The 13918-nt window shown below is 37.2% G+C and overlaps 2 protein-coding genes across 2 annotated transcripts; both read left to right on the top strand.

Moving 5' to 3' along the window:
* The first annotated feature begins 7288 nt into the window (after positions 1-7288).
* Positions 7289-8473, top strand: LOC121211369 (B3 domain-containing protein REM19). Its single transcript, XM_041084125.1, has 3 exons — positions 7289-7628; positions 7716-7897; positions 8102-8473. Exons 1-3 carry the CDS (start codon positions 7289-7291, stop codon positions 8372-8374), a joined length of 795 nt encoding a protein of 264 aa, XP_040940059.1. The 3' UTR covers positions 8375-8473.
* A 607-nt stretch (positions 8474-9080) lies between these two features.
* On the top strand, positions 9081-13446 carry LOC107938859 (B3 domain-containing protein Os03g0620400). The gene is made up of 11 exons (XM_041084078.1): positions 9081-9231; positions 9756-9842; positions 9947-10409; positions 10493-10680; positions 10801-11083; positions 11284-11486; positions 11613-11895; positions 11980-12138; positions 12297-12455; positions 12743-12888; positions 12992-13446. The coding sequence occupies exons 1-11, from the start codon at positions 9217-9219 to the stop codon at positions 13265-13267; spliced, it is 2262 nt and encodes a 753-aa protein (XP_040940012.1). The 5' UTR covers positions 9081-9216; the 3' UTR covers positions 13268-13446.
* The last annotated feature ends 472 nt before the right edge of the window (positions 13447-13918 follow it).

The following is a 13918-nucleotide window of genomic DNA, read 5'->3' as shown; positions in this document are numbered from 1 at the left end:
TCAGAAAAGCTTCGATCAACTGAAAACTCATCTGACTGAAGCTCCAATTTTGGTGCAACCCGAATCGGGTAAAGAGTTTGTCGTTTATAGTGACGCATCCCTACTTGGGTTGGGTTGCGTATTGATGCAAGAAGGTCGAGTTGTGGCCTATGCGTCAAGACAATTGAAGCCACACGAGAGAAATTATCCGACCCATGATCTCGAACTAGCCGCCATTGTGTTTGCACTAAAAATATGGCGACATTATTTGTTTGGCGAGAAGTGCCATGTGTTTTCGGATCACAAAAGTCTCAAATATTTGATGACTCAACGAGACTTGAATCTGCGACAAAGACGTTGGCTTGAGTTGTTGAAGGATTACGAGCTTGTCATTGATTACCACCCGGGAAAGGCTAATGTGGTTGCAGACGCCTTAAGCCGGAAATCACTGTTTGCTTTGCGAGCGAAGAATGTACACTTGTCTGTTCTACCTGACAATGTGTTAGCAGTTGAATTAAAAGCCAAACCATTATTGACTCATCAAATTCGTGAAGCTCAGAAAGTTGATGATGAATTGGGTGCAAAGCGAGCTGAGTGTGTTCCGAACAAGGATCGGAGTTTCAGATTGATGATGATGGTTGTTTGAGGTTTAGAAGTCGTTTGTGCGTTCCAAGGAATTCGGAACTCATTCCGATGATACTGAACGAAGCCCATTGTAGCCGAATGTCAATTCACCCGGGGAGCACGAAAATGTACAACGACTTGAAACGTCGGTTTTGGTGGCATGGTATGAAGCGAGACATCTCCGACTTTGTTTCGAGATGTTTAATATGTCAACAAGTGAAAGCGGAACATCAAGTGCCTTCAGGATTACTTCAGCCGATCATGATACCCGAGTGGAAATGGGACCGAGTCACAATGGACTTTGTGTCCGGACTGCCATTGTCCGCAAGTAAGAAGGATGCGATTTGGGTTGTCGTTGATAGGCTGACTAAGTCGGCTCACTTTATCCCCGTACGTACGGATTTTTCATTGGATAAACTAGCCGAATTGTATGTTACTCAGATTGTGAGATTACATGGAGTACCTATTTCTATCGTGTCGGATAGAGATCCGAGATTCACTTCGCGATTTTGGAAGAAATTGCAAGAAGCTTTGGGTACCAAGCTGCATTTTAGCACTGCTTTTCACCCCCAAACCGATGGTCAAACCGAGCGGATAATTCAGATACTTGAGGATATGTTGAGATGTTGCATCCTCGAGTTCAGTAGTTCATGGGAACGGTATGTACCCTTGATTGAATTCGCTTACAACAATAGTTTTCAATCAAGTATTAAGATGGCACCTTACGAGGCTTTGTACGGTCGTAAATGTCGTACACCATTGTTTTGGACCGAGCTCGGTGAAAGTAAAATTTTCGGAGTTGATTTGATTAGAGATGCCGAACAGAAGGTAAAGGTAATCCGTGAAAGTCTGAAGGCAGCCACAGATCGTCAGAAATCGTATGCGGATCTGAAACGGAAGGACATTGAATATCAGGTGGGAGATAAAGTGTTCCTTAAAGTTTCGCCTTGGAAAAAGTACTTAGGTTTGGCCGTAAGGGCAAGTTGAGCCCGAGATTCATTGGGCCGTACGAAATCTCCGAACGAGTGGGGCCAGTTGCGTATAGATTGATTTTGCCCCCTAAGCTTGAAAAGATTCACGATGTCTTTCATGTTTCGATGCTTCGACGCTATCGATCTGATCCGTCGCATATAATTAGCCCATCAGAGGTTGAAATTCAAGCCGATATGAGTTATGAAGAAGAACCGATACGTATCCTAGCTCATAAGGTAAAGGAGTTGCGAAACAAAAGGGTTCCGTTAGTGAAGGTGTTATGGCTCAAACATGGGATTGAGGAAGCTACTTGGGAAACTGAGAGCTCGATGAAAGAACGATACCCAAACCTATTTACCGGTAAGATTTTCGGGGACGAAAATTTCTTAAGTGGGGGAGAGTTGTAACAACCCAAAATTTACCCTAGTCGGGAAGTGGTTTCGGGACCGCTAAACCGAGTCATAAAAATAATTAGCTGTCATATTTGATGCTTATTATATGTATATATGCATGTGTGAAAATTTCATATTTGAATTTTGATTAATTGTAGGTGAATTTTTGTAAATAGGACTTATGTGAGAAAATTTTGAAATATGATAGGTCAAAGCATAAGGATCTATTAGTGCATGTAAGAAAAAGGGGGGACTTGCATGTCAATTTCCCCCCCCCCATTTAGTAGTGGCCGGCCATGAGCATGAGAGTGGACAAAATGTTATGGGGTGAAACATGTTGGAAACATGTTGTGTTAGTGTGTTATGGGAGAAAAAAATATAATAAAGGGTTAGTAATAAAGAAATGAAAAGGGAGGGGTGATGAGAACAAAGTTGTCTCATCCATGTTCTTCCCCCCCCATTGCCGTGACTTGAGAAGGAAAGAAAAAAAGAAAGTGAAGCTAAGGCATTTGGTCATCTTCAAGTTGATTAAGAAGCTCTTGAAAATTCGGTGCCAAGGGGAAAGGTTTCTAAGAGGTTTGGCCATGCATGCAACTAGAATGAGGTATGTATTGAAGGATTCTTGAAAATCTATGCATGTTTGAGATGGTTAGTTTAAATTCTACTCATCCTATAGATTGGACTTAGGATTTTGAGGTTGAAGTTCGGCCAAGAAGCTTGAAACTCTTAGTAGATGTGTAATGTCATTAAAAGGGATAGTAATGTAGGATATGGTGAGTGGTTAATTGCTTTTAACTTGAAGGTTGAGGTTAAAATGGGTTAAGTGATTGCCGAATCTAATTTAGGGGTGGAGGATTGTGTTCATGTTATATTGGATAGGTAGAAGTTGTAATGAGGTTGAAATTGTTGAATTTGTTAGCTTGGTAACTAATGTAGTAATCGGCCATATGGGGTAAAATGGGATGTTCATTTTAGATGTTGTTTCATTTTTGAGAGACTTGGGTCAAGTATTCATGAGATGAAATTGTGTGACTAGATAAATTGAAGGTAATAATATAGTTGATGAATAGATATAGAAATACATATTCGGCCATCACTTAGGAACATAGGTGATGTTGAGTTAAGCTTTGCATATTCGGCCATATATATATATACACAAATATATGTAAGCCCATTCATGATACTACCTTAGGACTATGTATATATAACCGACAAAAGAATGGGAAAAACTAGCAAGGGTGAAGGCCGAATGAGCTATAGGTGGTGTGGATGATTTTTATACATGTGGGTGAGTGTGTATGCCATTTAGTTGGTGACATTCGACATTTCTTAATTAACATTAGAAATGAGTGAATGAAATCGGCATGTGTGTTTGTGAAAATGCCGAATGTGAATTTGGATAATATTGAGTAATGTATGTGCTTTAAAATGATGGAATGGAGTGGATGCTTTAAATGTGTTATGAACAATTATGAGTTAAACTAAGGGTTGCTAAATTACCATTGTCATTGCCGAATATACAAACATACATATGCATGTGTAATTGAAGTATGAATGGTTAGCAAGATGGTTAAACTAGTTAAATTATTGATTTAGCTCAAGGAGCTAAAGGAGGTGAATCGAGCAAAGGCAAAGAAAAGGTTATCGAGTAGCCGAGTTGGAACCGTCTTACCCAACACGAGGTAAGTCATTAAGCATGTAGTGGGTAGTATTTTAAATGGTCATAATGTGTATGTATTGATGCTGATTGGGATGAATAAATATGCATATATATATGCATGTACGTATGTGATGATGAAATTGTTGAATGAAAGAGAAGAGGTAAGATGTAATGAGTTGTTGATCTCGGCACTAAACGTGCGGGATAACCATTTATGACCATGAGATTGGCGCTAAGTGCGCGGGATTAAATTGTACAGCACTAAGTGTGCGATTTGACTATGTTGCACTAAGTGTGCGAAATGAATATGATGCACTAAGTGTGCGAATTGACCATGCGGCACTAAGTGTGCGAGATGGACTATGTGGCACTAAGTGTGCGATTTGATTACGTAGCACTAAGTGTGCGAGTTGATTATATAGCACTGAGTGTACGGGCTCAATAAATATTCGTGAATCATTATGGACACTATGTGTGCGACATTATTGAGTCGATCGCGGACAGCGGATCGGGTAAGTGTCTCGAGTACGTGGCTAATAGGTGCTATGCTTATACTTGGTGTTGAGCTCGGTAAGTTCGAACCTATGTGACAAATATACTTGAAGTCACGTACATAAAATTTATCGTAGGATGGGTGAAAGGCCGTATAGTCGTTTGGTTGTAACGAAAATAAATCGAGTTATGAAATTGCTTCAATGTCCTATTGATGAGTATATAGAATGTGAATGCATGAATTGATATGAAATTGAATTGATAAGTTGGAGGAACTATGGTATGGTTCGGTATGGATGGAGTAAATTGTCTCGCTCCATTTTTTTTCCTCTTGTGATAATGTTGTTGATAGATGGTAGTGCATTGCTTATGACTTACTGAGTTATAAACTCACTCGATGTTTCCTTGTCACCCACTATAGGTTGCTTGGACTCATCTATTTTTGCGGGGTCGGGCCGTCGTTGAAGTCATCACACCGGATAGCAAGTTTTGGTATTCTCTTCTTAGTGTGCTTAGAAGATCATTTTGGCATGTATAAGCTAGTATGTCGTGTTTGAATTATGGCATGTAAACTTTAAGCCATGCGAAAATGGCACGAATGTTCGATTGAGTTGGATCAAGGGTAGGCATGAAATGAACCTAGTTACTTTCGTAACAGATGCTGGCAGCAGCAGTGTCATGAGATTGAAAAATCACTAAAAATAGTAGGAGTGGAATTAATTGATGAATAAATTATGTAATCGAAGCTCGATGAGTCTGCTTTCATGAGGAAGTAACGAAAAGATCATATGGGCAGTATATTAAGAGATAATCAGATTTTAGTGGGACAGGGCCAGAACGGTTTCTGGATTCCCTGCTCCGACTTTGGAAATTCATTATAAATTAACCAGAGATAATTAGGGGTCGTACCATATATGTACAGATTCCTCTCTGAGTCTAGTTTTCATAGAAACAAACAGCAACAGTATTGAAGCCCCGTGCAGGGAGATATCCCAGTCGTAATGGGCAAAGGTCAGTGTAGTCGACCCCTGCAACTTGGGGGACTTTGACTAATAAACTGTACTAATTGACCCAACCAAAAATTCTAGAAAAAAATACATAGATGGGAACATGAGTCTAGTTTCTGGGAAAAATTACGAAACTGATTTTCGAGTTACGAAACTCAAGATATGATTTTTAAAGCGGCTAGTACACAGATTGGGCAGTGTCTGGAAAATAAATTTTGTAAGGGGTTAAAGCCAGTTAACACCTCGTGTTCGACTCCGGTGTCGGTTTCGGGTTCGGGGTGTTACAGAAGGTTTCTGTCAATCTGTGGTACCAACAGCACATTTGGAATGATCTTGTTGCCTGTGGGAGTACATATCAGCACTTCTCCTCTTCCTTCAGCCCTTATAAACTGACCATTTCCAACCTTGACCTTGGTTTTATAACTTCTGTCCAAGGTTTTAAACAAGGAGGCATCTGGTGACATGTGGTTAGTGCAACCACTGTCCAGCAACCAGCCTTTAGAGCATTTCTTCTCAGAAGCTACACAGGAAACAGCAAAGACCTGTTCTTCTTGGTCACTACTGTCCTCAGCTACTCGAGCTTCAACCTTTGACTGCTGAAATTGATTCTGCCTTGGCTTACTTCTGTTTTTGCAGACCCTTTCAACATGGCCCTTCTTCTTGCAGTGTTGGCATACTGCATCTGGCCTAAACCAGCACCTGTCTTCTGGATGGCCAGGCTTCTTGCAATATCTGCAGGGCTGGTCATTGCTCCTTGCAGCATCAGGCTTAGGCCTGTTCTTCCAAGGCTTTTTGCCTCTTTGAGCGTTGGTGCTCGAGGCTTCTCTGGCCTTGGCTTGAAATGCACCTTCTTGGTGATCTTCAGCTCTGCTAGCTCTCCTTTGTTCCTGAGCATAGAAGGTGTTGATTAACTCAGTCAAAGAGATGCTAGCAAGGTCTCTTGAGTCCTCTAGAGAGGATATCTTGGCCTCATATCTCTCAGGCAAAGTGGAGAGGACTTTCTCCACAATTCTTGCCTCATCAAAATGCTCACCTAGGAGCCTTATGCTGTTAACCACTGCCATAATTCTATCTGAGTACTGCTTCACTGTTTCTTCTTCCTTCATCTTCAAATTCTCGAAATCCCTTCTCAAGTTTAACAGCTGCTGTTGCCTTGTTCTCTCAGTGCCTTGAAACTCCTCCTTAAGCTTATCCCAGGCCTGTTTTGGAGTCTCACAGGCCATGATTCTGGTGAAGATGACATCTGACACACAGTTCTGGATGCAGGACATGGCTTTGTGCCTTTTGGTCCTCTCATCAGCATGTTGCCTAATCTGAGCTACTGTGGGATTAGCCCTCAGTGGTGCTGGCTCAGTATCTGTGTTGACAACTTCCCACAGATCGAAGGCCTGTAGGTAAGTCTTCATCTTGACCAGCCATATGTGAAAGCCTTCTCCATTGAAGACTGGTGGGGCTGCTGGTGAAAAACCTGAAGAAGCCATCAAGTTCCTTGTTTTGAAGCAACAGGTCCACTAAGACAAGAGCTCTCGATACCAATTGTTGGTGCAAGAGGCAGCAACAAGCTGTTTTCTGTCTTGCTTGAGTAGTAAGCCTCGAGCCTTGGTGAAGAAGCAAACTCGGAAGCAGAAAACAGAAAGATGAAACTAGCAAGTGAAAAACAGAAAAGAGAGAAGAAAATTGAATGAAAATGAGCTGATTTCTTTCATTAACACATGAACAAGGCATTAAGCCATTACATATATCAGTCAATAAGTAAAACAAACAAGTAATCACCTAATAACATACCTAACACCACTAAAATGCCTAGTAACTTGGTAAACTTGATTGAAAAACAAAAAACTTCTACCTAAACTTGTCATTCAGCACCTAATTACATCAAAATGCAGCTACCAACTAAGTTTGATCCTAACTAAATACAAAACATTCAATTAAGGAAACTAAATGGATAGCTTCAGCTTGCTGCACCAATTTGCTGTTGAAGCACGTTCCTTGCATGGCCACCTTTGCTGCTACATGGGAGCTGACTTCAACAAGCATCCTGAAATCTTAATGAAAGTGCTAATCTATCCGGTTGTCAAAAATGCAAGCAAGGCCTGCGGGCCACAAGGTGAGTAGAACTTATTATAGATCATTGATTCAATGATTAATTTATATGACCATCTATGGAGATGCCTTATTGCTTCTTATCATTTGTAACAGCTCTCGGGAGCATAGTCAGTCGAGTTAAAACTAGGAGCTTGGTCAGTGATGCTAAACGTAGTTGTCAACAAAGTGCACGTCCCCCCAGCTCCAGAGAATTTATAGACCTAACAGACTCGTACATTGAGAGCTTGGATGACTCTCCACTAGACCAGAAAACGAAGAAGAAAATGACATCTCCAAGTTTTCAGCCTTGTAAGTTGATGAGAACCAATCCAAGTGAAAGCAATCAAGCTAAGGGGATTAAGCTGGAGAAAGAAAAGAAGAGCTTGAATTTCCAATATTTAACAAAAGAAGTTGGAGGTGATCTTTGTGTTTGAAAAGTTCTTTTGAGTTTGATAAATGTAATGCTATGCTTCCAAAGATATTGTGTTGACCATTTCAATACAGGTGAACTCAAATATTCTGTAAGGAATGATAGGGAAAGGAGGTCAAGTGCACGGAGATGTCCGAAACCTGATCCTGTATACGGGAAACAAAGAGCTTGCGTAGGAGCTAGTGCTTTCAGAACTTCAAATCCCTCTTTCAATGTTGTGATACATCCGTCATACATTGGTTCTTCTAGTTCTCTGGTAAGATTTCAGTTGAATCATCTCTTAATTCCATTTATATAATCCAAGTGTAGAGCAAATGTCTCTTTCATTATTCCTCATACGAACTGAGTTTCAGGTAACCAATATTGCAATGCAAATGCTATTTAAAAACGAAAAGGGCAGTATGAAAATGGTGTTGTTGATTAAGAATTCATTATTATTAAGATTTTGACATGTTGGCAGCATATACCGGTGGAATTTGTCAAGAGATATTTGAAGAAAAGCGGAGAAATGGTGCTGAGAGTTGTAGATGGGAGGATTTGGATAGTTGAGTACAGAAGAAAAGCAAGTAATAAAGGTGGAAAAGCAAAGTTTGGGAGTAGGAGTTGGGGACAGTTTGCGAAAGACAATCAACTGGAGGTGGGAGACGTTTGTGTGTTTGAGTTGATGAATGAAAATGGAAACTTGTTGGAAGTCGCCATTCATCGCAAGCATTTACTCATCGAAATTGATTAACTGAAAAAACATAAGTCAAAGTATTTTAATCCAAATTGGAGCTGTTTGATGAAGTTGACAACCAACATTGTATTTGATGGTTTGTTCTTGGAGCTATTTTAGATTTATTATGCTTATTATTATTTACTAATTTTTAATATCGCATACAACCTCTTTAATTATTTTTTATGTATTATAAAATAAAACTATATTTTTATCATATTCAATATATAATATAATTTTATTTTGTATAGTTAATACAATAAACACAATTATTTTGATAATTCAAATATTATGCTAATAAAAAATTTGAATAATTATTATTACATTTGCAAAAACTATAAAATTTGATAACTCATAAATTAAACTATTTACTATAGTTTATTTTCTCAATACTCAATAAATTGAAAATAATAATTTGTATATATTATATTATGAAGCTACTTTTTATATAAATAATTAAAATATGCTATTTAAAACAAAGGTAATCTAATTTTTTTGTTAATAATTTAAATTTAAATTAATTCAATATAAATTTAAATATTATAAAATTAGTACAATTTTAATTTTTTGATTTCTTTTCATTTAATGACCATTAATATAGATAAGATTTTAAGATAATTAGAAAGAAATAAACTACGTTTACAATCCTTTGTAAAGATTATTTAAAAGAACAACCAAAAAGAGTCCAAACGAAAACAATTGCTACACAACTTAAAAAGAAAAACAGAAAAACCGCCATCGTTTTGTGGTTCAACCAAGGTTTGAATGATTATTTTCTTTAATCTCCCCTGCTGGATCTAAACATCGATAACCCACTCATCTTCTTTTGATAAAGTGGCACATCAAACATCAAGCTTGCGATGCCACACTCTTTGGTCAGTTTTTACTTTACAGTGTATAATTTGTAGGTTCTGATGTAGCTTTAAACTTTAGTTTCATCTTCTAATTGTTTTTGTATCGTATAAATTCTATAATAAAAGATGGGATTTGGTTTGCATATAGAATTCAAACTTCAAAACTTTGTACATTATGTCAATGAATTTTAAACTTAACAAGTTATGGTAGGTTGTTGTCACAATTGAATTATTTGATTATATTTCGAATTATTTTTTAGTTTAATCCTTACAGTTCAATTGATCATTCACTGTTGGGTTTCTAATTCCAACTCCACATTATTGCCCATTTGAGTTAGTGTTGTTAAGCAATTTAAACCAAAAGGGTTTTAGTTTTTTGAAACAATTTTCTCATTTAATGAGAAGTTAAGAAACATGTCTTGGTAGCTGGGAATTAATTAAGCAACACATCAAGCTATTTATATATATATATAATCCATGAAACATAGAAACCAAGCTTTTCTTGAGCTGTTCACTAAAGATTTCTTGCAAATTCTTACAACCAGAAGGCCAATAACGGTTCCATGTTTGCACCAAAGACACCCCATTTCTTCAAGATTATTTTGGAGGCCACTATTCGAGATAAGAAGCTTGTAAGCATTCTTCTCTTTTGTTCCCTTTATAATATTTTTCATTTTCGGTTTGAAATTCTAGTGCTATCTCACTAATTATCTGAGATTTACATGTTCTCTAACAGGGGATTCCTAGAAAGTTTGTGAAGAAGTATGGAAAGGGGTTATCAAGTTCAGTATTATTAACGGTTCCAAGTGGTGATACATGGCATGCCCAGCTGACAAAATCTGATGGTGTTGTTTGGTTTCAAAATGGATGGCAAGCATTTGCAGAATATTACTCTCTCCAGTATGGGCATTTCTTGGTTTTCAGATATGAAGGGAATGGCAAGTTTCTGGTGCTCATATTTGATATGAGTGCATCAGAGATTGAATATCCATGCAAGAGCCATATTGAAGATCACAATAGTGATGATCAAGTGTGTCTAAAACTTGTCAAGAAAGAAGCTAAAGATGATACTTGTGATGGAACCTTGTATGAGACTCCTCCATGCAAGGAGACTAGGAAGAAGAAGAAGAAGAAGAAGAGATCACGACCACCATGTTCTAAACCTCGGAAGAAACTCAAAACCACTCAAAAAGACAAAAGTAAGTGTCAATTTTTATATTACTAAATCTGGCTATTTTATGATCCTTCATTGTGTTGATCTTCTGTGGGAGAACTCGTTCAGATGAAAAAGATTGGGAAGATGAATCAACTAGAGAAGAAGACATGCAAACCAAGGTTCCTAGGGATGAGCACGCATTTGGAGTCATCGAATATGATAAAGCTCTTCAAAGAGCCAGTTCCTTCAGATCAGAGAATCCATTTTTTCTGGTTATAATGCAGCCTTCATACATTAACCCTGGTCGAAAAATGGTAAAAAGCTTTAATGAAACCCGTAATACCATACTCCCTTCTTATGTAAAGTTGACTTAACTTACATGCATATTTCTTCTTGCATGTTGAACTTTATTTATTTATTTGTAATGATCACAGTGCATACCAAAGGAGTTTACCATGAAGTTTCTAAAAGAAAATCTTGGTGATTTAACCCTTTGCACTTCGGAAGGGAAAACTTGGTCTACTCAGTACTGGCGCTATATAAGCAGAAACAAGTACACAAAAGCAATCATCCATATTGGTTGGAGGCAATTCATGCTGGCCAACAATTTGGAAGCTGGTGATGTTTGTGTCTTTGAGCTGATTTCGCAAACTGAAAGCATGCTGAAAGTAATTATTTACCGTGTTCGTCAAGATACAAGCTGTAGTTCTCCATTGGGTGAGTAATCATTTGCTCATTTAGTCGAACATTCGTAGTTGATCTCACTTTCTCAATTTGGGTCTAACAAGATGATAATATCAAATTGAACGGGTTCGGATTTTTGGGTTCAAATTTTATGCGCTTATATATTGAATAAGCATTTAGTTAGCATATATCATGCAAAGGTTTGAACGTACTCTTCTGTTGATACTTATCAGGTGGAATAAACTCTTCGGAAAATGGTGGTAACATAAACTCATCAACACTGGGAAGCACAGAGTCTAATCATGATTGCTTGATGCGACCAATGACGCCTGTTGAGAAAGCAAGAGCTATTCTGAAAGCTAGTAATTTCAAATCTAAAAACCCTTTTTTCAAGGTTGTAATGCGACCCAGATACTTGATCTTAAGATGTAGCCTGGTAAGTTTTCCGAAGATTATATTCATATTAATACTTGGATACGACTATTTTTAGAAATATGAAAAATCAGAATGATACCTTGTGAATTTTTTCATCTCAGTTTTTTGATTTCTTATCTTTCCCCAGGGTATACCATACAAATTTGTTAAGAGATATCTTGACGAAGAGAAGGAGGAAGCCATCCTTCAAGTTTCGGATGGGCGAACTTGGGTTGTCAAGTTTGCTGTTAAAGTATTCACTGGTGGACAACATAAAGCTGAATTCTCAACCTGGAGGGCTTTTGCACGGGACAATAACTTGGAAGTTGGTGATGTATGCGTCTTTGAGCTGATTAACCGCCATGAAAATTCATTCAAGGTCTCCATTTTTTCAGCAGCACCAGGAGCTAATTCTTCTCTGTCATCACAAGGTTAGTATGAATCTATTTGATTTTCTGTTAAATTAATGAAAGATACATTCTATATTGATTAGTATATTTTTCTGATATATTCAGCTGATGATGCTGAAGCCAGTCAAGTTGCATCCAAGAATTGCTTGGTACCTAGAATTGAAGCTGATGATGATTTTGGCAATTGTTATGCTGGAAATTCTGGCCCTGCTGCCCAACTCACTACTATAGAATATCAAGAAAATGAAGAGGAAGTCAATCTTAGTAAGTATATCTCTAAAACCTGACAATACTAGATGCGATATGAAAACTATGACTAACAGCAAGATACAAAATATGACACTTAAATACACAAATATTTCAAAATTTATATTCACTAGTTTGTTTGTTTGTTTGTTTGTTTTTTTTTTTAATATATTCAGCTGATGATGCTATAGCCAGTCAAGTTGCATCTAAAGATTGGCTGGTACCAAAAATTGAAGCTGATGATGATTTTGGCAAATGTCATGTTGGAAATTCTAGCCCCGCTGCCCAATTCCCTGCCATAGGATATCAAGAAACTGAAGAGGAAGTCCAACCTAGTAAGTATATCTCCAAGGTCCTCAAACTCATTTGGAATGGACCATCATGTCAAAATTTATATAATATAGATTAACTTGTCAAAAATTATAAGAATGTAAAATAATCAAAACACGATTATGAGACGAGACAGGAATACACGAATTGCAAGTTGTTATACCTGATGAAACTAAGTTTAAGCTGGAGAATCCAAAATATAAATTACAGATTACCATCCTTCAATGCAAGGATATGAACTTAAAGTTAAACCTCTTACATTGCACTATTTCATGAACTTTTGCTTTTGCAGCTATATCTACAAGGCCAAGAGGCCCACAACGGCTGCAAGCTGGCGAAAAAGCTAAAGCTCTTCAACGAGCCAGTGGTTTCAAGTCTCAGAACCCATTTTTCACTGTTGCTATGCAGCCATCTTATGTTAGTAATGGGTATAGATTGGTAAGCATTCATTGGAAAACTTGAATCTATTCTCTAATACAGAACATAAGATTAGGGTGTTAGATTGTGATTTACTGTTTTCTTACCTCATGTTTGTTGGCAGGCTATACCATTGGACTTTTCCAGGAAATACTTGAGGAATGGGAGTGGTAATGCAATCCTGTCCATGGTGGGAGATGGGAAGACATGGTTGACCAAGTATCATCGTGAAGCAAAGGGAACAAACCCCAGAGCAAAGTTGATTGATGGGTGGAAGACTTTTGCAAAAGATAATAACTTGGAAATTGGTGATGTTTGCGTCTTTGAGATGATCAATTCAGAGGGCTATCAATTGTCTTTGAATGTAGCTATTTACAAGCCTCATGAGGATCAAACATAGCTCGCCTATAAAATCTTTGTTTATCTCTACTGTAACATAATTACCTCGCCATTATTAAAAGGGTCTGCTGTTGGAATTTCCCTTTTTTCATCCTAGTTTTTCGTTGTTTCGATTTTTTTGGATGTAAATATTTAAGAATTGCTACATAATTAGGTTGACATTGTTAAAATCCTGTTAAAGTAATTTCGTTCCCTTCTTTGTAATTTGATTTGGTACAAAAAAAAATACATTTTTTAAATATCAAATACGAAAAATATACAAAACTAATTTGAGTATAAATCTAGTTATCAACATATATGAAATTGTACAACATCAATAATTTCAAGCATCAAATTTCATAAAAGTCAACACCTTCATAGAAATTGACACTTAGAATTAACTTTAAAGCAAATTGCTTTAAGTGTCCGAATTCACTTTATTATAAAATTGTATTATATAATATGATAATATTTATATTCAAATAATTATCACATAAATTTAGTGATGTCCACTAAACTAACTAATAAATCGACTAAGGCAAGTGTACCTATCAATTAGTAGTGTAGTTGTGGTGACCACAAATATTGTTCCTTCAATAACTACAATTACTACTAATTATCGTCTTCCTATTATTTAACCTAATAATTCAAAAGGTTGATTAAAATTAAAATT

This window comes from Gossypium hirsutum, chromosome A12 (genome assembly GCF_007990345.1).
Source record: "Gossypium hirsutum isolate 1008001.06 chromosome A12, Gossypium_hirsutum_v2.1, whole genome shotgun sequence".
In the NCBI taxonomy this organism is placed as follows: Eukaryota; Viridiplantae; Streptophyta; class Magnoliopsida; order Malvales; family Malvaceae; genus Gossypium; species Gossypium hirsutum.
This window is presented reverse-complemented; position numbering and strand designations above follow the sequence as displayed.